General features: G+C 50.6%; 1 protein-coding gene and 1 long non-coding RNA gene across 7 annotated transcripts in view; one reads left to right on the top strand and one right to left on the bottom strand.

Annotated features, from left to right (window-relative positions):
• TNS3 (tensin 3) overlaps positions 1-23843 on the top strand; it is a 262359-nt gene that overhangs the window by 128556 nt on the left and 109960 nt on the right. For 5 of the 6 annotated variants that reach the window (XM_069461530.1, XM_069461526.1, XM_069461529.1 and 2 more), the window contains 7 exons: positions 1716-1766; positions 3242-3364; positions 8793-8857; positions 12040-12123; positions 17520-17632; positions 18631-18691; positions 19827-19902. In XM_069461530.1, coding sequence (XP_069317631.1) covers positions 1716-1766; positions 3242-3364; positions 8793-8857; positions 12040-12123; positions 17520-17632; positions 18631-18691; positions 19827-19902 — 573 coding nt within the window. Of the gene's footprint in view, positions 1-1715; positions 1767-3241; positions 3365-8792; positions 8858-12039; positions 12124-17519; positions 17633-18436; positions 18541-18630; positions 18692-19826; positions 19903-23843 lie in introns of those variants that run through there. The other variant, XM_069461532.1, reaches the window with a different exon arrangement.
• LOC138376896 (uncharacterized) lies at positions 12849-17443 on the bottom strand. Its single transcript, XR_011231756.1, has 3 exons — positions 16760-17443; positions 13696-13871; positions 12849-13456 (listed from the first exon to the last, which is right to left on the bottom strand). It is a non-coding gene; the product is annotated as an uncharacterized lncRNA (long non-coding RNA).

Below are 23843 nucleotides of genomic sequence, written 5' to 3' on the forward strand. Positions count from 1 at the left end.
TGCTTGTTTTGGGACAAGGACCTTTTTGAAAAACCTGAAGAAAGACCCATGTGCGTGTCTTGTATAGACCCTCAGTTGAGGACCGCAGGGAAGGCTCATCTCTGTTTCTCTGTATTCATCCAGCAATTAGGTATGAAAATAAAATGATGAGCCATTTATGGAGGATGTCAGGGCGATGTGTCTTATCTTGCTGTAGTGTCCTGAGCCCTCGGAGGAAGGGCCACTGTGTCCCTGACAATTCTAACAGGGCTGGGATGGGGCCAGCATCAAGTAGGCACAGGAGACAGCTGGTGCCCGGGTTAAGAATGAACTGTGGGCCAGACACAGTGGCTCACACCTGTAATCCTAGCACTCTGGGAGGCCGAGATGGGAGGATCACTTGAGGTCAGAAGTTGAAGACCAGCCTGAGGAAGAGCGAGACCCCATCTCTACTAAAAATAGAAAAATCAGCTGGGCGTATTGGTGTGTGCCTGTAGTCCCAGCTACTCGGGAGGCTGAGGCAGGAGGATTGCCTAAGCCCAGGAGTTTGAGGTTGCTGTGAGCTAAGCTGACACCACGGCACTCTCGCTGGGGCAACAGAGTGAGACTCTGTCTCAAAAACCTCCAAAAAAGAAAAATGACCTGTGGACCCTGCGCCAGGGCAGGAGCACCCTCCTGTTACAAGCAGGCCTTGCTGGGTGACCGGACAAGCCCCTGCTCTCCTCTTTCCTCACATCCTGTCTCTGAAATGTGAGGGATGTTTAGTTCATTTTTAAGGCCCCTTTCTGCTGAAACATTATTTTTTTCATTTTGCTTTACTTGAGGATTTAGCAAGCAAAAACCAGCTCTGATTGTTCAGTGAAGTTGGGACGTGGCTCTCGGCGGGTCCTGAACTCGGTCCTGTCCAGGCCTGTCCTGCAGCACCGTAGAGGGACTGTCCTTTGCAGCGTGTGCCTCCTCTCCTGAGAAGTCTCTGTGTTCCGGGAGCAAGCTAGGAAAGTTATGGGGTGTGCGTGTGTGTGTCTGTGTGTGTGTGTGTGTATACACATGCACATATACACATGTATATATTCTGTATGCTGGAATATAAGAATAAGACATTAGAGTAAAAAATAACACGGTAACATGCCTATTTTAATGCTAGTTAATATATAGAATTTATGTAGAGTTTGTGCATAAGGATGCAGTATACCATCTTTATCTTTTTTTGTATTAATTATTATTATTATTATTTTTTGGGACAGAGTCTCACTCTGTTGCCCAGGCTAGAGTGCCGTGGCATCAGCCTAGCTCACAGCAAGCTCAAACTCCTGGGCTCAAGCGATCCTCCTGCCTCAGCCTCCTGAGTAGCTGGGACTACAGGCATGTGCCACCATGCCCAGCTAATTTTTTCTATATATTTTTAGTTGTCCAGCTAATTTCTTTCTATTTTTAGTAGAGACAGGGGGTCTCACTCTTGCTCAGGCTGGTCTCGAACTCCTGAGCTCGAAGGATCCACCCACCTCGGCCTCCCAGAGTGCTAGGATTATAGGCATGAGCCACCTCGTCCGCCATCTTTATCTTACTGATTTTGTTTTTTGTTCTGTGATAATGCACGTATCCATCTCCACATTTCAGTGTTTTATTATCATCAATACATTGAAGGTAAATAGTATATAGAAATGGATTGTATTTTCTCCTTTCATCTCTGGGGTTGGATGGTTCATCTAAAAGCTGTATTTCCCCCTCCTTTGTAGGTATTAAACCTTTCGGAAAAGAGATATGACCTTACAAAGCTTAACCCAAAGGTATGGACTTCATCCCTTTATATTCTGAGTTTTGTTAAATGTAAACAATACTCTGCTTGTGCAAAAAGAGTTTGTTACTAGTCTTTGTAAATGGTATTAGAAATTATTCCTATCCGTTGGTTATTTTCTTAAATTAAAACTTTTTTTAGTTTGAAATAATTATAAATTCATAGGAAGCTGCAAAAATAATAAAGAGAGATTTCATGTGTTCCTCACCCAGCCTCCCCCAAGGTTAGCATTTTGCAAAAGTGATAGTAAAATATCTACACTGGGAAATTGACATTGGTACAGTCAGTAGACCTTATTCACACTTCACTAGTTTTGCATACACTGCTGTGTGTGTGTTTCTCTGCCACCTCATCTTGTGTGTAGACCTGTGTAACCACCACAACCAAGACACAGAATGTTCCATCACCAAAGGGATCTCTGTCGTGCCACCTCTTTGTAGCCAACATCCTCCATTCCTTCCACGATTATTTTCAATAGCAAAATTTGGGAGACAATTTTTAAGACTGTGTAAGCATAAGTTATGGTATATAGATGTATATATTCTATATGTTGGAATATTTTGCAGCCATTAGAGTAAAAAAAAAGATGATAAGCTGCCTATTTAGTATGAGTTAACAAAAGTAGAATATAGAATTTATGTATAATAGCATCTCGATTATGCTAAATGTACGTAGAGAAAAAGACCGAGGGACTCATCAAAATGTCACAGTGGTTTTCTCTGCTTTGTGAGAGGGTAGTGACTTTTCCTACTTCCGGGCAGTTTTCTGAAATTTCCAACTACTTTCCACTATGTCTGCTACTATAATAGCAAGTAGTAGCAATAGCTCTGCGTCCTGTCTCCACTTACCAAAAGGAAGTAAAAGGAAAAGCAACATCACCACGTGGCCTGGGGTTGGTGTCAGGATGCTCAGAGGTGCTGTTCTCGTGCACAGAGCCACTGTGTCCTGATCACATGACGGTGATTTTTTTTGTTCATACACCAAACTGAATCGAGGTTTGAAGGTGTTTCCTTCTTCATGGGCACATTCCTGTCTTTTAAGGAGTTTATTGCCCTTTGCCTCTGAAGTGTTGTGTCTGTACAGCGTGTGGGGAGTGGCTAGCTGCATTTCCGAAGCTTTGATTTTTAGCCTGAGTATAGGGATTTTGGCAGCAGCTTGGGGCAAGGACTCCTGTTTCAGATCTCTCTGGGGTTCAGACCCTCCACACGCAGCCCTGTACCATCAGCAACTCTCCAGAGGCCTCTGTGGCATTGTCACCCCAGCTGCAGTGGAACAACTGAGCCCTTGGAAGGAGAGGTGTCACATGTGTACAGCTGTAACTATTTTTTTTCCAGTGAAGGAGGTTGGCCATAATGCAACATCGTACTTTACTGCTAAATGAAGTATGTTGGTGATGAAAGAAGTCGTGAGATGGCCCAGAGGGCGCTAGGAAATGGAAACTAAGGAAGCTCCCCTGTCTCATTGCAGATCATGGACGTGGGCTGGCCGGAGCTGCACGCACCGCCCCTGGATAAGATGTGCACCATATGCAAGGCACAGGAGTCCTGGCTGAACAGCGACCCCCAGCACGTCGTTGTCATCCACTGCAGGGTGAGTGTCTCTGCCTCCCGGCGCTCAGGGGTCTGGGGGTCCGGCTGGGCTTCAGCCGTTGGGGGAAATGAGCTGGAGACCAGTTCTGGTCCTGTGGTGAGCTAACAAGCTTTGTCTCCACGATGTGCTCCCAGTGGGTTCAAGTAGGTTTTCCTACTTGTCCTTAAAAACAGACAAGCAAACAAAAAGTTACCAAACCTCCCCAAGTTTGGCCTTAGGATTTATAGGATTGAGGTCCCTGAATGTGTAGTTGTACATTTTGAAACTGATGGTGTATGGTACTGAGAGCAAATCCTTTTGTTTCTATTTGTTTTTGTTTCTCATGTAAAGCTCTTTTTCAAAAGAGAAAGGCACTTTTCCGACGGGTGGCATCAGACCTGCTGTGATTAGGCCAATAATTAGCTGATGGACCCGTGATGATGTCGTGATGCTCTTTCAGTAAACACTTGGTCCTTTCCAAGCGGAGCCTGCGTGGGGGAGACGTGGCCTGTGCGTCTTCACAGGTGGCCGGTGGCCCAGGTGTGGTCGGCAGGCATTCCTCCCGGCTGCTACCGGCCTCCTTCGTGTTTCTTCCTCTGACCTCCTGCAGTCTCTCCTTTTAACGCTCAGGTTTCGCAGCTGCCTATACTACCCTGATTCCTCAAATGTGATTGGTGTTGAAAGGACCCCTCCCTCCATGAGGCACTTTGTTACAGGAGAATAGCTCTTACCCCAGATACTTGAGGAATCCTTTGAGAAGGGGCATTGCCAGCTGGTGTGGTCTGTCCATCAAGGGACATCCACTGCTTTGTTTGTTCAATACTGCAGGCTTAGGGCCATCAAAACATCTAGGAATGTTGACATTTCAAGGTGGAAGTTTCTTTTTTTCCCCCAAGTCTTTGCACTCATAAGTTGCACAAAAATCCATTGTGTTATGGACTTCAGTTTAAAGGAAAGTTCCCTTTGATGTCATACTTTCAGTATAACTGTCCTACAAAGGCGCTGAGATCTGCCCATAGACTGAGGAAGGACAGCTTGCTAATGTTGTTTACAGCTGCCAGGCTCCGGGCGTTCGGTGATCACTCCACGAGCAGAAATCACCCAGCAGGTGCATCTGGGTGTCATTTGCTTCTCTCTGGTGTCATCTCTTTTCTTGTATCTAATTTGAACACACTCCCCCAAATAGACACATGTACCCATTAGTACTTGTACCAAATTATCTGTGTTAACCTGACCTTTTTAAACCATTGTATTAAACTAAGGAGCCTGCACCCAAATTTGTGTTTTAGTGCAAACCGAAAGAGAGAAAGAGAGAGACTTTTTAACAAATATGAGTCTTGTCAATTACAACAAACTAAGCTCTTCAGGCTTGGCCTGGTGACGTTGACACAGCGAGCCTGATACTGATGGGTCACCATTGCCCACGGTGACTTAGCAAACCATGAAAGCAGCATCGCTCACCTGCGGGCCCAGGACCGGCGGCAGCAGCATCCAGCATGTGTGAGAAGGGCAGGTTCTGGGGGTGTCCACACCTGCCCTCCACCAGCCGCGTCCTCAGAGGACGCACCCTTAGCTGACCATTTCATCTTAGTGGTTCACCTCAATTTTTAAATGAAATTGAAAGAAATTATCTAAAATACATGGGTCCCAGTGATGAAGTTACCGCATAGCGATTTCTAAACTGCATCTTTTCTGTAAGCCACCCCGGGCTCTCTGACAAATCTTGCTAGTGGAATCCTTCGGGAACACGTTGACACTTATCTGAAGCGATGTGCACATCACTTGCACTGTTCTGGTGTCATGTAAACCATTTTTGAAACACTTAGAAAACGTGCCAAGAGAGATAAGCTCTCTTTTAGTTTGAAATTGCTGATGTGGATGTTAACAGAAGTTCATCGTCATCACCGCGGGGTGAAACCGCTGACGTTGGCGGGAATCTGCGTGCTCCGCGGAATGGCGTTTCCTTCCGCTCATGCCGGGAATTACTGGCATAGCTGGGCCCGGCTCGGGCAGGAGCAGGGTGAGGGGCGGTCCTGCCGTGTCCCGGGTCACCTATTTCACGTGAAGGGTTGTGTTCCTGTGGGTGTGTCCTGTCTCCTACTCACCCGTCCATCCCCTGGTTGTTGATTGAGCAGAGATAGCCTTGGTTCTTTTGGAAAATTTCGTCCACACCACACCTTTTACTTCTGAGTCCGTGGTGAAGGATATCCACAGCAAATTGTACAATCAGGGATTTGGGGATTTTTGTTGAAGAGAAGATCCAAACCATTCAAGTCCAAATGAAAGTTGCTTGTCCTAAAATACAAATGCCCTCGGCCAATTGTGCCCACCACCTGTTTTCCTACAACCTGTGAGGCAAGAGTTGTACTTACATGAAAATCCTGTGAAGTTCAAATGTCAGTGTCCGTGCATAGAGTTTGGTGGGAACCCAGCCTCCCCGTTCGTTTATGTTCATCCTCAGCTGCTTCCACCCCGACTGCAGTGGCGGGTTTGAGTATTTGCAGCAAGACCTGGTGGCCTGCAAAACCTAAAGTACTTACGATCTGGCTCTTCTAAGAAAAGACTTCGTATCAGGGTAATGCCTTGTAAAATGAGTTTGGAAGTACTCTCTCCTTTTCATTTTTTTGAAAGAGTTTGTCTTAGTCTGTTTTCTCTTGCTTAAAACAGAATATATGAAATAGGTTAGTTTCTAAGGAAGGGAATTTATTTAATACTTCTTATAGTTATGGAGGCTGAGACGTCCAAGGTCAAGGGCAGCATCTGGTGAGGGCCTCCCTGCTGGTGGGGACCCTGTGCGGAGTCCCAGGGTGGTGCAGGTTATCACAGGGCGAGGGAGCTGAGCATGCTGGCGCAGGTCTCTCTTCCTCTTATCAAGCCACCAGTCCCACTCCCGTGACAGAGGATTAATCCATTCGTGAGGGCTCCGGTGACCTCTTAAAGGCCCCCACCTGCCACATTGAGGCTTAAATTTCAACATTAGTTTTGGAAAAGACAAATATTCACACTGTAGCAGAGTTTGAGAAGGGTTGGTATTCGCCTTTCTATAAATGTTCAGTAGAATTCACCAGTGGGGCCCTCCGGTCCTGGGCTTCTCCTTAAAGGGAGAGTTTTTATTACTGATCGAATCTCCTCTCTTGTTATTCATCTGTTCAGATTTTCCTTTTCTTTATGATTCAGTCTTGGTAGATTGTATGTGTCTAGGAATTTATCTGCTTTTTCTAGGTTATCCAGTTTATTGGTATATGATGTTCATAGTGGTCTCTTGTGATCTTTGTATTTCTGTGACATCATTTATGATGATTTTTCTTTAATTTCTGATTTTATATGAGTCTTCTTTCTTTTTATCTTAGTCTATCTAAAGATCTTTTCAAAAACCCAGCTCTTAGTTTTGTTGATTTTTTTTCTATTGTCTAATGGGACTTTTCTCGTCTCTATTTCATTTATTTCTGCTTTGATCTTTGTTTTTTCCTTCCTTCTGCTAACTTTGGGTTTAGTTCTTCTTTTTCTAGTTCTTTGAAGTGGAGCATTAGGTTTTTTATTTGAGAGCTTTCTTCTTTTTTGACACAGGCATTTAATGCTATAAACTTTCCTCTTGGAACTGCTATTGCTGCATCCCGTGAGTTTGGTATGTTGTGTTTCTTAAGATATGTCCTTAAGATATGTCCACATTTCCCTTTTGATTTCTTCTTTAACCCGATGGTTGTTCAGGAATATGTTGTTTAATTTCCACATACTTGTCAATTTTCCAAGATTCTTCCAGTTATTGATTTATAGTTTCATACCATTGTGTTTGGAAAAGATACTTGATATGATTTCCATTTCCTTACATTTGTTAAGACTTGTTTGTGGCCTAACGTCTGATCTAGCCTAGAGAATGTCTGTGTGTACTTGAAAAGAACGTGTTTCTGCTGCTCCGAGTGGAATGTTCTGTACATGTCTGTGAGGTCCATGAAGTGTAGTGTAAGTACACTGTTTCCTTACTTATTTTCTGTCTGGGTGATCTGTGCATTGCTGGAAGCCGGGTATTGAAGTCCTCTACTGTTACTGTATTACTGTCTCTCCCTTCAGATCTCTTACTGTTTGATTTATAGATCCATAACTAGTGCCTCAGAGGTTATTGATATCGGGGGTGAATGCCACCACCACCTGTGCCTGTTTGGCTGAGGTGTTGCTGTTTCCCTGTAAGTGAATTTCTGTCGATACAGTTTTATGCAAGAGGCATACTGGCGGCCGTACAGCGAATAACTGCGTGTGCCAGGATCCGGTGGCACGGGGCTCATCGAGCGCCTACGCCGAATCTCTGCAAAGGACGCTCTTGACTTTTACCGGAGAGAAGAGTGCTCTGGGTGACATTCACTACAATTGTGGGTTTATCAGAATTTTGGTTTGAATTTGCTCAGTTGTTCCTTTTCAAGAAGTTAGAGAGCTACACACGAGTGGCCCTGCCATTGTGGCTTCGTGTGATTCCAGATCAGAAGTTGGCAAATGTGCTTTAAAAGAGCCAGATAGTGTTTGACACGTTGCCGGCCACATGGTCTTGCTGCAGCTACCCAGACCTGTCCCTGTAGTATGGGCAGCAGCAGCCCTGGAGGTATGAACAAACAGGGGTGGCCGTGTTCCCGTCAGACTTTATGTACGGACACCGAGATTTCAACTTCAGTGAATTTTCACATGCCATGAAATCTTACTCTTTTTTGATTCTTCTTCAGTGATTTAAAAATGACTCTTGGGCACATGTTTAGGAAAACAGGCAGTGGGCAGAACTGGCTCCTGGGCTGTGGTTTGCCGACTAGTGTTATAGGTCACAACCGTATGTTCTAGAAAGTGGCGATCTGTGGTTCTGGGTGAGGGTGGCTTGTCACATAGCTTCCCCTTCTGCTGTTGATATTGTTGGCCTGTGGGCTGGGCTGTGAGTGTCTATGGTTGCAGTCTGAGTGATTCCTTTCCCAAAATGCCTGCCTGGGACAGTGGTCCTGTGTGTCACGAGGGAGGCTGTCAGCAGGCTGGACTCTGCGTCCCATCCCACTCAGCTGCGTGTGCAGCCCCGACCGGCATCAGCCCTGAGCCCTGAGCGGCATTCACTTCCGGCTCACCTGGGCAACTAAGTCATGCTAATTGCTGCCGCTCCCAGCACGACATCTTCCGGCCTAACTGGGTGAACCATGGGCCGCTGCTGTGTCCATCTGCCCGGGAAGACTTCCGGGGCCGCTCCAGTTAGCACTCGCTCCTGCTGTTGGAGCCTGTCATGCAGGTTCCCTGCTGTGGAGGCTTCGGTTGCACTGGGTGCTGACTATTCCGGAACAGGGAAGCCGGGCAGTGGGGGTAACACTGGTCTGCCCTCTAAAACAAGCGCTCTGTCATTCTGTCCAAGGGTGAGCGTTTTCCTGTTCTAATTACACCTCTGCTGTGGGATTCCAGAGAAAACGAGCTCCTCTTTTGTTTCCTGCAGGGCGGGAAAGGACGCATAGGAGTGGTCATATCATCCTACATGCACTTCACCAACGTCTCGGCCAGGTAGGATGAAGATGTCAGCCTGCTGTGTTGAGCTGTTGACAGCTGGGACTGCCCGGGGCGGGAGGCTGTCAGCCTGAGAGCAGCCCTGGATGGAGTCTCAGGGGCGCAGTTGACCTGTGTCCCCCACTCCCCAGTGCCGGGGTGGTTGGGACCCGGAAACCCAGCTTCTAGATAAGGGTTTACACTTGTGAAAAAGACATTTTCCTGGTTGGGCAGCTATGTATGATTGATTCTAAAAACTTCCATGGAGACATTAAAAAAATAAGTGAGCTCACTGTCATTCTCTAATAGAAATAACAGAGTTAAATGTCACCGTTACGAAAAGTAAGAACAGAGTTGTCTCACTGGATCAATTTATACCTTATAAATAATGACGGTGACAGCCACTGTTTTTTGCATGTGCTGGCCCTCTGGGCAGTACACTGAATATTTTCCTTTTCTCCCTGAATTTTCCCAAGTAAGCCATGAGGGGTTGTCGTTGCCGTTGTACAGATGAGGAAACTGAGGCTCGGGGGGCTAAGGCAGCTTGCTCTCCATCTCACAGCCTGTGCACGGGAAGCCAGGTCTGGGCTGGTTCTCACAAGGTAGAATAGTCATTGTAAGGGCCTTCGAGGTACGATTGGGGTCCCCTCAGCCAGGCACAGTGGGCACAGCAGGGCCACGAGGACCGCAGCCCTGTGCCAGCCCTCCTGGCTCTCTGTAGCCGTGGCATCCCCTGATCCGCTTCCTAGAGCACAGATCTGCACTCGCGCTGGGATTCGGTTTGGAGAATACCATTCTTTGTGGGTTTCGCATGTGCGTGCGCCCCGTCTTCTCAATGCCCACTTTGTGCAGCCCGAGCTTCCACTCCGAGGATATAGAAGCCTATTCATAGCAGCCAGTAAACCTTTTCCTTTCTAACACCAAGGAGTGAAATTTGACTTTCCGAGTGTTTTCCCTGGAAACAAATTGGGGAGCTAGTGCCTGCCAGGGCGGAAACCCAACCCCCGACTGCAAATCAGATCCCCTCTGGTGAGAACAGTCGCCTGTGTGTGCGCCAGACAAACTGAGCTTCCCCTTCGCATCCAGCCGCAGTTACACCAGAGACATCGGTTGGGACCAAGCTTAGCCTGGCCCGTTCTGGACAGAGACCCCCTCAGCATTCCTGCCCTAACAAGGCCGTTCTGTCTGAATCAAGGTTCTGTGTGCTGGGACTGGGCCTGGCAGTTTTCGGGAAGATGGGAGTCAGGGCCTGATTCATATAAAGCGCATCTCTGACGCTCTTTCTGGGCGGTCTCCCCTCTCCACGTAGTCAATATGTAGCTGCGTGTGTCAGGCAATTTACCTGAGTCCCTTTACGCCTCAGCGTCCTCACCTGGGAAGTGGGAATAATAGGAGTGTCATTACACCTAAAGCACTTAGAACAGCCTCAGTGCTCAGGTACTGGCCGCTGTTAATGCTGCTGCTGTTGGCAGGAGTGACAGTATTAAGTGCCATTCAACTCAGTGGCTGACACTACACACTCTCTGCAACTTGCCTCTACCCTGACACTGTTCCTGTGCGTCTCCCCCAGCCCAGTCCAGCGGCTGCAGAGCACCCCCTTCGGTGGGTGTGATGGTAGGTATCTAGCACTCACCACCTGTGCCTGTCCAGGTTGCTTCTAGCCTTTCTTTGGAATCTAGGTAGCTTCCGACGATTCTCCACTCCAAAGCTTGCCGTGACGGACACGTTCTTGTATATACATCTGTGATCATTTCTGCAATGTCCCCTCTTAGATCATATTCCAGAAGTAGACTAATCACATGTTTAAGGCCTTTACCACAATCTGCACAAACAGAACAAAACAGAAACTGAAAGTCACAAAGCAAGAAGAACATTCTCGTGTCAGTGCCATAAAAATAAGAGTTCCTAAAGACAAAAAGCCAGCACTCGTGTGAATACTAATGATATTATACGGAACATGACATTGGCCAGAGTGTATTCCCAGCATTTAATAAACAAGTCAATTCCAGACAAACAACTACTTAAAAGTCAGTGAGTGGACATGGGAATCTAGTCGACATGTGAAATGGCCGGTGCCTAAAGGGACCCTCTGTCTGTGACAGCCACCGGCCGGCCCCTGGCTTAGGCAGAGCCAGGCGGCAAGTTACCCATTTTATGGCACTTGATGAAAGTCAGCACACATTAAACTTAATTTTAAATATTTTCCTTTTTTTCTTCTGCCTATCCCTGCATTTTTTTTCTGGGTCTTCATGATGTCAACAATTCTTATATATATCCTTCTGGAGGGACACACACACAGTTTTCTAAGGAAAAGGGCCACACTTCTATCAGAGTTTGAAGGAAGCTTTTGGCCCAAGCAGGTCTGCAATATTAAGACTATTGCACTCAGATTCCACAGTTTATGCTAAAGTGGTATCAGGAAAACCCACGAATGCCCTGCTGTGAGGTTTCTGGAAAGCTCTGCTAAACACTCCATGTGGGCGTTATGGAGCTCGAGTTTAAGGTCAGGCATGTTGCTGGAAGGCAGGGCTACTTTCTGTGGCAGTCACTGCAAGACACAGTTACGCAGCTTGAGGCCTCAGACGCCTTCCCAAGCCCCTATGGCGCTGCCGCGTCCTGCACCTGTCTCAAGTGTGTTCTTAGACGTGACCTCCTGACCGAGGCACGCTGGCCCACGTGTGTTACAGACACGCCACGTGGGACGTGGTGGGTGTGCACTGTCGTGCCCCGGGCTTACTGCCCACATCCTCATGGCCCTGCGACATCTGCAAGCCTGCGTGTCACACGCAGAACCCACCTAAACCGGCCTCCTTTTTTTGGGAGCTGGGCTGGCCAGGGACAATGTTGGACTCTGGCCCTGCTGCCTGCCTGCTGAGAAAGTCCAGCAGTCCTCCTGGGGCCGGGTGTGCGGCGCATGTAAGTGTCACACCCTTAGATAAGGTGCGGGTATTTCAGACGAGAGTTCACATCCTGCAAGTGCGGCTCCCGTTTTGAGTGGGCCACGGTCCTGCAGGGGAGGTGCCGTCTCAGAGGAGATGGACACACTGGGAATGCACAGGTGCAGCAAGACAGGGACGCTCCCTGTGGGAGCTGGTCACGATGAACAGCTGCGGGACACCTGTGCCCTGTCACCCAGCCATGCAGCAGGACTGCCACTTAGCTGATGCCGTTTTTCTTTCTCTCTCTCTCTGCTTCCCCAGCGCCGACCAGGCCCTTGACAGATTTGCAATGAAGAAGTTTTATGATGACAAGGTTTCAGCTTTAATGCAGCCATCCCAGAAAAGGTATGTGTGCATCCTACCTCCCCGGCGCCGGAGTGAAAGGTGAATGGGATTTTACATTTAAACATGTGAAAACAGAAGAGGCAGCTCCTCTGACCTGACCCCAAACGGTGTCCTTGTGTCATGCCAAAGAACATGAGGGAGGGGCTTGTTCACGCCCAGAGGCGAGGAGATGAGCCCTGCTGGGTGTGTGCCGTGAGCCCTCCGCAGGCCGGCTCGCTCCACGAGAGGCAGGCCAGGACTCCTGTCCTCACCCGCAGCAGTTGGGGTCTGGCTCTCTTGCAGTGAGTGAGTTTTGATTTCTCTTATATTGGAACTTGTTTCTATCTGCTAGACCAGGGGTCAGTGAAGTTTTGCTGTAATGGACTAGAGCAATGTGCAGTCCACATGGTCTCTATCACAGCTGTTCTAACATGAAAACAGCCGTAGGCAATACGGACGTCAGTATTGGCTGCATTCCAATAAAACTTTATTGACACAAACACATTAGCAGGTTGCATTTGGCCAAACCTTGCGTTAGCCCATCAGCTCCCTGAGGGAGGGAGCACTTCTCTTTAATACTGCCCATCTCTCCCCTCTTCCCTGCTCGGTGCGGCACCTGCAAGGTGCTTGGTAACTGTCAGGGAACAGCCGTGGGGGAGCAGAGCTGTCTGCTTCTGCCATCTGCCCCATCAGGCTGAGGTCAAGAACTTGAGCAGGGCTGGGTGAGAGACAGTGAGAAGGCAACACCGGGAGCCAAGCAGGTAGCTCTGTTGCATTTTTATTCTAAACCAAACAGCAGGGAATTTGTACAAGAATTACCAAGGCAATTGCCAGATGGTTCTGAGTCTTGAAGGCAAGGTAGTTGCAAGCTGACCCTGTGTTTTCTCTGGTGCATCCCAGGGCTTTGTCAGCAGACATGGGGTAGGCTGAAAGGCTGCCAGAGGCACCTTCTCCCTGTCTTGCTGTTTCCGGTGTCCTGGGTCCGTTTCTGCTCCGACTGGGTGTGTAGGAGGAAGGTGGGCAGAGTGTGGGGCAGTGGGGCAGCGCCTGGTGGGGCCCTGCTCTCAGCAGCCGGCCTCACATGGAATGAAAGTCGCTTGCAGAAACCCCAGCATTTTATTAGTATTGTAGTTAAATGGCCCCTTGCTCTGTTTTGACCATTGTGTTATTTCTCTGTTGAACGGTTTCCAGAATGATGACATTCACACGACCTTCCTCAAGGAAGACGAGGCATAAATAGGGACTAACCCATGCAAAATGCTTAGCTCACGTTGAGGAAGCACAGCTGCTCTTGGTTCCTTCTTTTTGTTCTTGTTACTTACCGTAGCAGCAGCCTGTTAATAGCATTAAAAGACTGTGGGGAAAAGGGGGGAAATCACCTCATTTTAACACGCCCAGGGGTTTCCTGCGCCCTCCCTGTCCCCTGTCGTTGCACATTTGAGGCTGTGGCATTTACATTTTTTAACAGTGTAATTGAATGGATTCCATTTTGCATTCCAAGGTTAATCTCCCTGCACCCAGGATTAGGGAAGTGCCCTGATTGCTTGCTGTTTTCCTGTTCCCCTGCCCCGTGCCTGCATTAAAGGTGCTCACCTAGTGGTCATGAGCGAGTGCACAGCTGAGTGAATGCATGAGGTAGATGTGGAGGAACGCTTGCTTGAGACCGGATGAACGTGCGGTGGCTGCTTTTATGGGAACAGGCTCCGTGATGGCAGCTTCTCTGTTGTCCTGAAGGCCCCGGGTGGGGTGCTCTGGACGCTATATTAGGACTGAGCTCAGAAATCATTTCAAAGTCAAACTTGTAAGATTCACTCTTGAGAGTGATTAGTTAACTTGGAGTTTGTGGCCGAGAAGCTCCAAAGTCTCACAACAACCTTGATGGGAGGTGAGTTCCCTGTTACTTTGTTACATGGAAAAGCCACTGAGCTGTGAGTCCGTGGAGCCAGGTCAGCCACGCCCTGTTGCAATCCCCTGCTTTAGCAAAGCTTCAGAAGCAGCTTGTAGGTGCCCTGGTGTGGCCTTGTGTTGTGCTGCCGTGTTAGGGAGGCGCCCCTGAACGCCCCTGAACTTGGAGGCCTTCCTCTTTGATAAGTAATTTAAAAAAATATATCCTGGTATAGTCTTAGTTGATCATCAGCATAATGAAAGTGATGTATTAAAATCATTGAAGTTACTGACCTCCTCTTTTATTCCTTTTCCACTTTTCCTTCTGAGAAGGAACAGAGACCGCAGCACTCATTTCTTGGCCCCGTCACTTTGAGTGAATGGGGAGAGTGGCAGGTGGCTCGTTCTTTCTGGGAGAGCTGACATCTCCTGAGTGTCAGCTGCAAAAGTGATCCTGGGAGGTCACCTAAGACCACCACGCCTGTCTTCTGGGCACTTGTGGGTATTCCTTTGAGGCGAAGGGAAGAGAGAACAAACAAATGTCTTGGCTTGCAGAAGTTGTAATCCTAGAAATTATCCTAGCATTATAGCATTATTTGGCTTTTGATATTTATGTCATTTTTGACATGATGTCTTGGGTGTCTGAAAGGACACCTGAAAGATGTAAGGGGAGTGGGTGTCCACATTCTCCAAAGGATGCTGCTGCTCAGGGACCACACCCCCTGTGGCGCTTCCTGCCCCTGTGGCCCTCCCCAAGCACCTTCCTCATCACCCCTGGCCTGCAGAAGTGCACACAGAGGAGGGGAGGATTCCTCAGGGAGGCACACACTTTGACTGGGCCTGGCCGTCCCCTCTAGGTCACCAGATTTGTGGGCGAGGCCACATACAGTCTGGCAGTGTCCCCTGGGGAGTGTGGAGGCTGTGACTCCATGTTGTTGTCCACTCTGCCCCTTACATCCAGGCAACTGGCTCATCTTTGCAGCAATCCCAAAGCACAGACCCAAAGGTCTCTAATTCTCCCCAGTACAGGTGAGGGAAGGGGGCACTTGGGACCGTTGAATGGCAGCCCAAGCTTGGTTCTCACCAACAGGGCAAAGCTCACCTCTCCTTGCCAGTTTGTGCGTCCCTGCAGCCGTAGCTGACGCTGAGAGCTGGGAATATGGAAAAATGTCCTGTCATGGTGGCTCCTGTAGCTTAGGCAAGTGGCATTTGAGTGCTGAATTTATATATCCACATTTTCAGAGAAGTTTAAGCTTATGTCCAGTGCAACTCAAATGTATAGGTGTGCAGGGAGATTTATGGGAATTCCAAATGTAAGTTTTTTGCTTTTATAAGTGGTTATAAATAATGCAAGCGGCAACTGGAAATTCCAGGCTGCTCTGGGACATGGCTGAAGCAGGTGCTCTGTGTTGATTCCCTGACAACTTACAGGCAACTCCTCGGTTTTAAAACTTACGCACTAGTTTGAGATGAAGCATGGAAAACATCATCCCCAGGGAGTCAGGGAGTTATTTCCCAAAGAGAAAGAAAAGATCGCAATGGGAATATAATGAAGCTATTTTTATAAAATATCTGGCTTCTAATCTGTGCAGCTGTGAAAACTGTGTTTACTAAGCAGAAACATTTTATTTTTGATAAGGCTTTTGAGACGGTCTTTAGAGGGCGTGTAACACTCTGTTGTTTTTTTCATCCATTCGTTTGTTCCTCTCTGCCTTTAGTGCCATAGGTTAATACCATGTGTAGAAGGTTAAAATCGATTCTTTCCACCGTTGGCTGGATGAAGCTGTGAATCCGTTCCCGTTATTTTTGTCTCCCCTCATTTTCACCCACGGTCTGAATTTTCCTTTCTTTGGTACTGACGGCCACTGTCGGGTGGTCACTCACAAACCCAGGGCTGTGACAGGCGGCCGGTTACCTGTCTGCCGTCTCTACAGCGACAACTACAGCTTATACTTGCTGTGAATTTGTGTAAGGCAGTCCTACTTTTTTATGTCATGTATTTATTTGGGACTTAGAGTAATATTCTTTTTAACAAAATTTTTCCTTATTAAGAAAACATGTGATGGAAGAAATAAGTTGCACTTCCCTTAACATTTTGCCTTTCATTTACCTGAAAATATGAATTCATTAAAAAGTAGTTTTCTAGAAACGACAGATGAGAGTTACATGCCCAGAGGGTATTTTGAAAGTGTTACTTTTCGATTGGTTAAGCTATGAGCTGAGCAGCCCTCTGTGGACTGATGGGGAAGCTGGTGACTGCTGAGAGCCAGTTTTGGGGGGCAAGTCTCCGGAGCCCCGGGTCCCAGGCAGGAGGCGACCTCCTTCCCTTCCTGTCTGCCTACAACTGAGCGTGTGGCCCTGGACTGTGGCCTTCCTTAGGGGCTTGCGGCAAAACAGAATTATCCTGCTGTCACCCTGACCCTCCTGGTCTGCAGGAAACTACGTCTTCTGCTCGCTCTGGTGGCATGGGTGACAATTACGGCCAGACCACATCAGTGGAAATGAAGGCTCTGTGACGAAGTACGGGACAAAACCCGGGTCAGGGAGAGGCCTCAGTTTCCCCATGGACAGCTGTTTGCCCCCCGTGGGACGTTGGCACTCTGGACTCAGCCAAAGTCAGACCCCCGCCCCCATTGACAGGCGCCCTCAGGCACAGCACCGCCTAAAGTTCCATGTTTGCATGACAATGTACACCAATCGCCCAGTCCACCCAAATGCTGGGTCCGGGTGCACGGTGGGCTGAGAACAGCCACGGGGTAAATGACCGGCTCACCTGTGTGGTGCCTGCAGAAGGCCGTGAGCCAGCGGCTGGCGCGGTGGAGTCAGCCTGTCGCCAAGAAGCGGGGCCAGCTGAGGAAGCGAATTCCCAACATCCAGGGCTGCCGGTGCTTGAGGGAGCGAAGACCTGCCCCAGACGGGGTGACGCGGGCTCCTCATCCAAACATCTGCAATTCCTCATCTTTGCTTAATACCAAGGAGCCAAAGAACCTATGAAATCTGTAATATGTAAAATTTAGCTAATGAAAAATAGATGATTCACTCATTCCTCTGTCTACATGCAGCACAGAGAAGGCAGGAAGTCTTGTCAGGGTAGAAGATACCCGGCAGGGAAGGGGTATGGAGCCGTCCGCAGGCTCAGCCATGGTCTGGTCACTGGCCGCCCGGGGCCCGAGAGTGTCCAGGGTGAGTGTCCGGCCTCTGCAGCTCTGCCCCTGGGGGCAATGACTGCCTGTGGCCCGGCTGTGCCGAGCTGTGGCTTCGCTGGACGGGGACAGAGGCCTTCAGGTGTGGGGTGCTTGAGGTCCCAGGAGGTTGCTTGGGCTTCAGTGTGCCTGGTGCCTGGTGCACAGTCAGTGTGGGATGTCCCCACAGATGCGTGGGGGTGGAGTGCCGTGCCGAGACCCGCCTGGTTGTGAGGCAGGACAGGTGCTCTCCCCGAACCCCGGGCGGGGCGGGTCTGTGTTCCTCCCTGACTGCGCCCAGGGCAGGCGCCCAGGCACTCCGGGGAGTCTGAGCCGGCCGTTCCTGTGCAGGTACGTTCAGTTCCTCAGCGGGCTCCTGTCTGGGTCGGTGAAAATGAACGCCTCGCCCCTGTTCCTGCATCTGGTCATCCTCCACGGGACCCCCAACTTCGACACCGGTGGAGGTGAGTGTCCTGCATGACGTGGCGCCTGCGATTTGCTGGTCCAGACTTGGGGCTGGCCCTGCTCCCTCAGTGTAGACCTGGCTCCCTCAGTGTAGACAGGTCTCTTTCCTTTGAGGGCCCAGGATCTGCTCCTCAGCCTCCCTGGTCGTTGACTGTGGCCCCTCTCGAGGACTGAATGCCATCTTTGTGGGGTTGGGCCAAGTTAGGGGAGGGACAGGAGGCCAGTGGGGGAGACGCCAATATCCCTGTGTCCTGTGGACAGTGGCTTGGGCAGGCACAAGTTGTCCTGGGCTGTAGCCCTGGGAGTCCGCTGTGCAGTGGCCTCGAGGTCACAAGTCATGAGAGAAGCGCAGCAAGAGAGGCATGCATGTGACCTCCCTGACTCGTCTCCTGAGCCCATCTCCTGTTCACCTTTAACATGACCCCAGAGGAAAGCACACAGCATGAACCTGGGGTCAGGGCCTGTCCCCTCCTCCCGGTCCCACGCAGGCACAGCACGTTCCTGAGTTCAGGATGTTGTCCCTTCCTGCCCAGTCCCTCACAGCTGCACACGGCACCTAGCTGGGGACAGGACGCCGTCCCCTCCTCTCTAGTCCTGCACCGTTCTCGGTCATCAGTTTCTTTTGTCTGTAAAGTACATCTGTGCCTTCAGGTCCCCCTGGGCATCATGGCCAGAGTGTGACCTTGCTGAGAGGCAAGTTGATCATGAGGTGGCCTGGCTGGATGGTTCAGTGTCCTGTGTCACGCTCTGGACAAAGGTCAGACTGTTGCTCTGCAGGCTCCTAAAAGTGGATTTGGCTTCAAGCTGAGGCCTGCCTTTTCTGCAGCAACGCCGTGCCTCCCTGATCCCGGGTCTGGCTCTGGCCATGGTTTTCCCAGACCTCGGCGACCGCCTGTGTGGTCTCCTGGTACGGGCACCTTTCTCCCTCTCTGTCTGACAAACTCCCGTTTGTTTTGTCCGGGTTACACCTTTACAGACGGTTGTGCCTCTCTTTCAGCGTGCCGGCCCTTTCTGAAGCTCTACCAAGCCATGCAGCCCGTGTACACGTCAGGGATCTAGTAAGTGCTGCTCCTCCCAAGGGACTTGTGCACAGCCGGGCATCGCCCCAGAGCCTCAGCTGCTCCTCCTGCAGGAAGGCGGGGAGGGAGGAGGGCAGAGCATGCCAAGGAGCTAGAGAGGGTCTGGAGGGGAAAGCCATGGGGCGGCCTGCGTTCTGGCATCCCACCTCAACCCTCCCTCCTGCCCTGAGCCGGTGTCTTGTTGCTGTCACAGCAGTCGGCTCCGTTAAGGGGCTTGGGTGCTGGAGCTTGGAGGGGAGAGAGGGCCGTTCCAGGCCCCCCGTGGATACCCCGACCCGCAGATGCTCAAGTCCTTTATTTAAAATGGCGTAGGATCCGCACATAGCCTGCGCACGTCGTCCCCGCACTCATCCCTAGACTAGTTACAGCACATAACACAGTGTAAATGCTACGTGAATAGTTGCTATACTGTGTTTTTTAAATTTTTATTCTTTTCTGTTGTTACTTATTATTTATTTTCCTTGGTATTTTTGATCTCAAGTTGGTTGAGTCGAACCCATGGATAAGAAGGGTCACCCGTAAACGTGTTGGAGAGAGTCCTGGGACTGCGTGTCCTTATGGTGTTTCTTTCTCTCTCTTGGCTTTTTGGGTACAATGGAGCCACAAGTCCTCAGAATTTTTATGAATTTCTGAGGCTTTTGGTTTGCTTTTTTTCCTGTGGATAAGCATTTTATGAGTGTTCATGGAAACTGAGTGAGGGTGACGAAGGTTCTCACCACTCAGAGCTGCTGTCACCTTTCTGGGTTCGAGTTGGACCCTGCACATGCTGACGTCACTTTGGAAGTCGCACCTCCACTTGTGACTGAAGCTGCGGCTGTGCACGCCAGGCCCCCTCCTCTGACTGCAGGGTCCCCGTGCCCGGGCCCTGGGGTCGGACCTTAGTCACTGTGGGTCGGTCACGGACCACGATGATGCTGTGAGGACCCTCCCTGGCCTGGGAGCTTTCCTTTTGATTAATTTCCATAGTGTAGATTCCCAGGAATTGGATTCTGAGTTAAGTGGGACGTTTTGTGTAATTTCTAAATTTTTAATTGTAGTGTTGCATTTCTCAACATGTGCTCTTCCCATGAAATCATGGAGTTGCACAGTGACCACCTTCTTGTTTATCCCAAAGCAATGTTGGCCCAGAAAGCCCCGGCAGGATCTGCATCGCCATAGAGCCGGCCCAGCTCCTGAAGGGGGACGTCATGGTGAGTGCCCGCGTGGCTGGGGCATGGGCCCCACCCTCCCAGGAACAGTGACTCAAAAGGGAAAAATGATTCTATTTTAGAACAATAACCACCCTCCCCCAAAAAACCCTGTAGGAGGAATGAAAAGTACCCTTAACCAATGACCGTAAGGAATTTGGTTAATTTTCTGAGTAAAGCTATTTTAATTAAAGGGACAGAACAAATCTTTGTCCTTGCTTCTCTTGCATCATAGAGCCACTTGACACGTATACATGGGACATTAAAGTCCTAACTCAGCCACTACACTTCTGGGGGTCCCCATTTTCTGGCAATAATTTGCATTCTTAATATGATCATAGGCCTTCTAGGGTGTAGGTGTAGAAATACAATATTTATTTACTAGTAATAGCCAAATTGTGAAATATAAGTGGTGTCATTACAGCTTGATTAATGATCGAAACTGATTTCTTCAGATAATTTTGACTCTTGGGTGTGTTGGTTCTTGGAGGAGATTAGCTGTCGCATCTTTGCCTTTTATTGATCTTGAATACAGAAAAATTCATACATTTAAAATAATTTTAGGAAAGGATTTGTCTAAAATAAGGAAAGCCTTTATTTTTTTATTATTATTTTTTTGTGTGTGTGACAGTCTAGCTCTGTCACCTGGGCTAGAGTTCAATGGCGTCATCACCGCTCACAGCAACCTTCAACTCCTGGGCTCAAGCCATCCTCTGCCTCAGCCTCCTGAGTAGCTGGGACTACAGGCATGCGCCACGATGCCCAGCTAATTTATCCTATTTTTAGTAGAGACGGGGTCTCGCTCTTGCTGAGGGTGGTCTCAGACTCCTGAGCTCAAGCCCTCCTCTCGCCTCGGCCTCCCAGAGTGCTAGGATTACAGGCCTGAGTCACCGCACCCGGCCAAAATAAGGAAAGCTTTTAAAGTGTATGTATGGCTTTCAGCATGCGTAGAATCATTTACTTGCAATCTTTATACTCGCTTTGATAAGAAGATAAGATGATTCAAGAGTTGGATCTCCACTTTATTATAAACAGCCCATCCAAAGTCTTTCCCCTGAAAATTTGGATTTTAAAATGCTCTCTTAGTGGATGGGCAATTCCTCACCTTGCCCATCTTGGATTTGTACAAAAACCTAATCAGGAGGACATGAAGATGGAGACCTGTGGATACAGCCGAACCTGCCGAGTTCCTCTCAGTCCCAGGGCCCCAGGGTCTGTCCTGTGACACGGCTCACGGCCCTGAGGGTGGATTCTGCAGGTTAGTGAGGTGGCCTGGGACCGCGGCCACACGGCTGAGCCCTGCCCTTTGCAAGGCATTGCATTGAGCGCTTCACAAACATCGTGTCTTCTGCTTCACAGGTGGGGAAACTGAGGCTGGGGTGCCTCAGACATTGCTGCAGGCTCTTCCTCAGCGCCCTAGTCCACTGCTCCCCTCTTCAGCGTGCTGTGCTTCCGGGCCTGGTTAGGAGCAGAGGGAGGGTGAGGCGGTGGTGGGGGGCTTCTGCTCCTGGGCTCCTCATGTCTCCTGCCCCTGCTGAGTGTAGCCCTGGCCTGGGTCTTCCAGGACCTCCTAGGGATTTTGGGCAAAGGGCTGAGCCTTTATTGAGCACCACTGTGTGCCAGCACTTCACTCTGCCAGTGGCTCCGGGGCTGGGGCCAGTGTTCTAGCTTTAAGGAGAGGCCACGAGGGGCTGGTGGTGATGCTGGCAGGATTTGGTCTCTACCTGCCCCGGGAGCGGGCTCTGGAGTTGGCATCTCCAACGTGGGTGCTCCCTGTCTTCAGGTCTTCAGTGACGAGTAGTTAGGGCCATGTCCCTTCATGATGACCTTCGGGATTTGGCCAAAAGACTGAGATGTGGATGGTGAGTCTCAGACTGGGGTGCATGGCTCCCCAACCTCTGGAAGAGCACAGGTAGCCTCTCACCTCACCATGTGTGGGCTGGTGGCTGCAGGGTCTTCATGAGGCCAGAGGGGTGGGGGCAGTCGAGAGGCTGAGAGTCCCCTGGGACGCGGCCAGCTGCCCCCTCCCCTGTCCTCCCCCCCTCCCTCCCCCCCTCTTCTTCTTGCCTTTCCTCCCTCCCTTCCCCCTCCTCCCGCCCTTCCCCCTCCCATCACTATTTCGGACCACTGCTCCCTCCTGTCGTCATCCGTCCAGTCGGCCTTTTGTGAGAGTTTGGTGCGTTTCTGAGTCCCTGTGCTTGGCCTTCGCTATGAGAAGGAAGGGAGGGGTGCGTGACATCTTTGTCCTGGAGGAGTCTGGTGGGGACATGGGCTGTTGTAGGAGGGGACACACAGGTGCTGTGAAGCCTACGAGGGCCACGGTGGGATGGGTGGGCCAGGCCAGGTGAGGACTCAGATAGACGTGACCTGTGAGTCGGTGCCAGGCTGGAAAGGGTGTCACACATGGAAGGCACAGTGTCCCAGGCTTCAAGGTCCCTGCTGGAGACCGGTGCCTTTGTTAGGATGCCTCTCTGTGAGGAAAGCCCTCGTCTTGGAAGGTGGAGGCCAGGTTTTGTAGGACTTGGATATTTGTGTAGTTTCTCTTGGGAAGTGTGGACCTCTGCCCAGTGAGGACCCCGCTGAGGGCTTGGGAGGATTAAATGCGCTCACTCACAGGGGTCTCCCAGGACAGCCCTGGCAGAGGGTGGAGCTGCGTCATTGTGAGCCTGGGGCATCACCAAGGCCACTGTCACCCACCAGAGCAGACGATGGCTTGGCCTTGGGGGTGGCCACCACCTCCTCCTGCAGGAGGGTCCCTTGCAGGCCCCCCGTGTGGTCTGTCCCACCCACAGTGGGCACCGCAGCCCGAGCTCGAGTCTGGGCAGACATCACGTGCACCCCCATCGCAGCAGCTGACACGCGGCTTTGAGCAGGGGGTGGCTGTGATCTGGAGGGGACGTGGTGGGAGGTGGCGGTTTGGCACTTGCTAACCGAGGCAGGTCCAGGAATGGGGTGGGGCGGGGAGGAGGCCGTGAGCGGGTGAAGGCGGCGCTTGCCGCCGGGCGTGCTCGGACTCGCCCGTTCCTGCGCGCCGTTGGCTGCGGTGAAGGCCCTGGGAGTTCCGGCGCCTGGAAGCTGTGTGTTGCTCAAGCCCAGGAAGGCACGGTCCTGCGTCTTTGGGTGAAAGACGATGCCTTCTGGGCATCCAGAGGCCACACGAAGGCACCTCTCATGGCGTGTCAGCCAGTGGGCCGTGGTTATTCAGTTATCGGTACAGGTGGTGCTTTGTCCATCCACTAAAGAGGCCATTCCCACTGACGTCCACCGGCCACCCTGTTGATCCACTGAGTTGATCCCGCCCTCTATCCCTAAGCCCTGCTGGTTTCTGGAACTGCCCATCTACCCCGTCCCTGAACTCCAAACTCGAGCTTCGCCCTGGACATCCCCTTGCCCCACGTCTCACCTGCTGTGCAGATTTGACACCCCACGAGTCCTGCCTCTGGCTGCTGTGACGCAGGCTCCATGCAGTCCCCTCCTCCCCCCAGGCCGCTGCCTGTGCCCTGAGCCGTCCTCCAGGCAGTGCAGCCGGAAGCTCCCATCTGGCCTTCTGGTTTCCCCGCTGCAGCCCAGCATCTGTGGGAGGAGGTCCCTGCGCCAGTCCTCCCACCCCCCATCATTCAGCCCAGGGAGCCTGTGCTGATGGTCACTCCGGGCACTGTCCCCTCGTCCTGCTCCTCTGTCTTGCTCAGGCTGCTCACCCACGTCAGAGGGCCAGCTCTGAGCTTCCGTGACTCCCGGGCTATGGCTGTGTCTTCCCCGAGGCTGGGCTCTGTGCCTGTCTGCACTTTGAGACAGGCTGGTTGTCACTTGTTGCAAGCTCTCTAGAGTCTGTCATGCTGCTCCTCAGAGCGGGACGACACTCAGTGGGCATCTGAGATGTTCAAGAAGAACAGTAGGGCCTCCTGATTGGTATGTGCCCTCAGGGGCTGGTGCTGTGCCCGGTG

Source organism: Eulemur rufifrons, chromosome 29, assembly GCF_041146395.1.
Source record: "Eulemur rufifrons isolate Redbay chromosome 29, OSU_ERuf_1, whole genome shotgun sequence".
Taxonomy (NCBI): domain Eukaryota; kingdom Metazoa; phylum Chordata; class Mammalia; order Primates; family Lemuridae; genus Eulemur; species Eulemur rufifrons.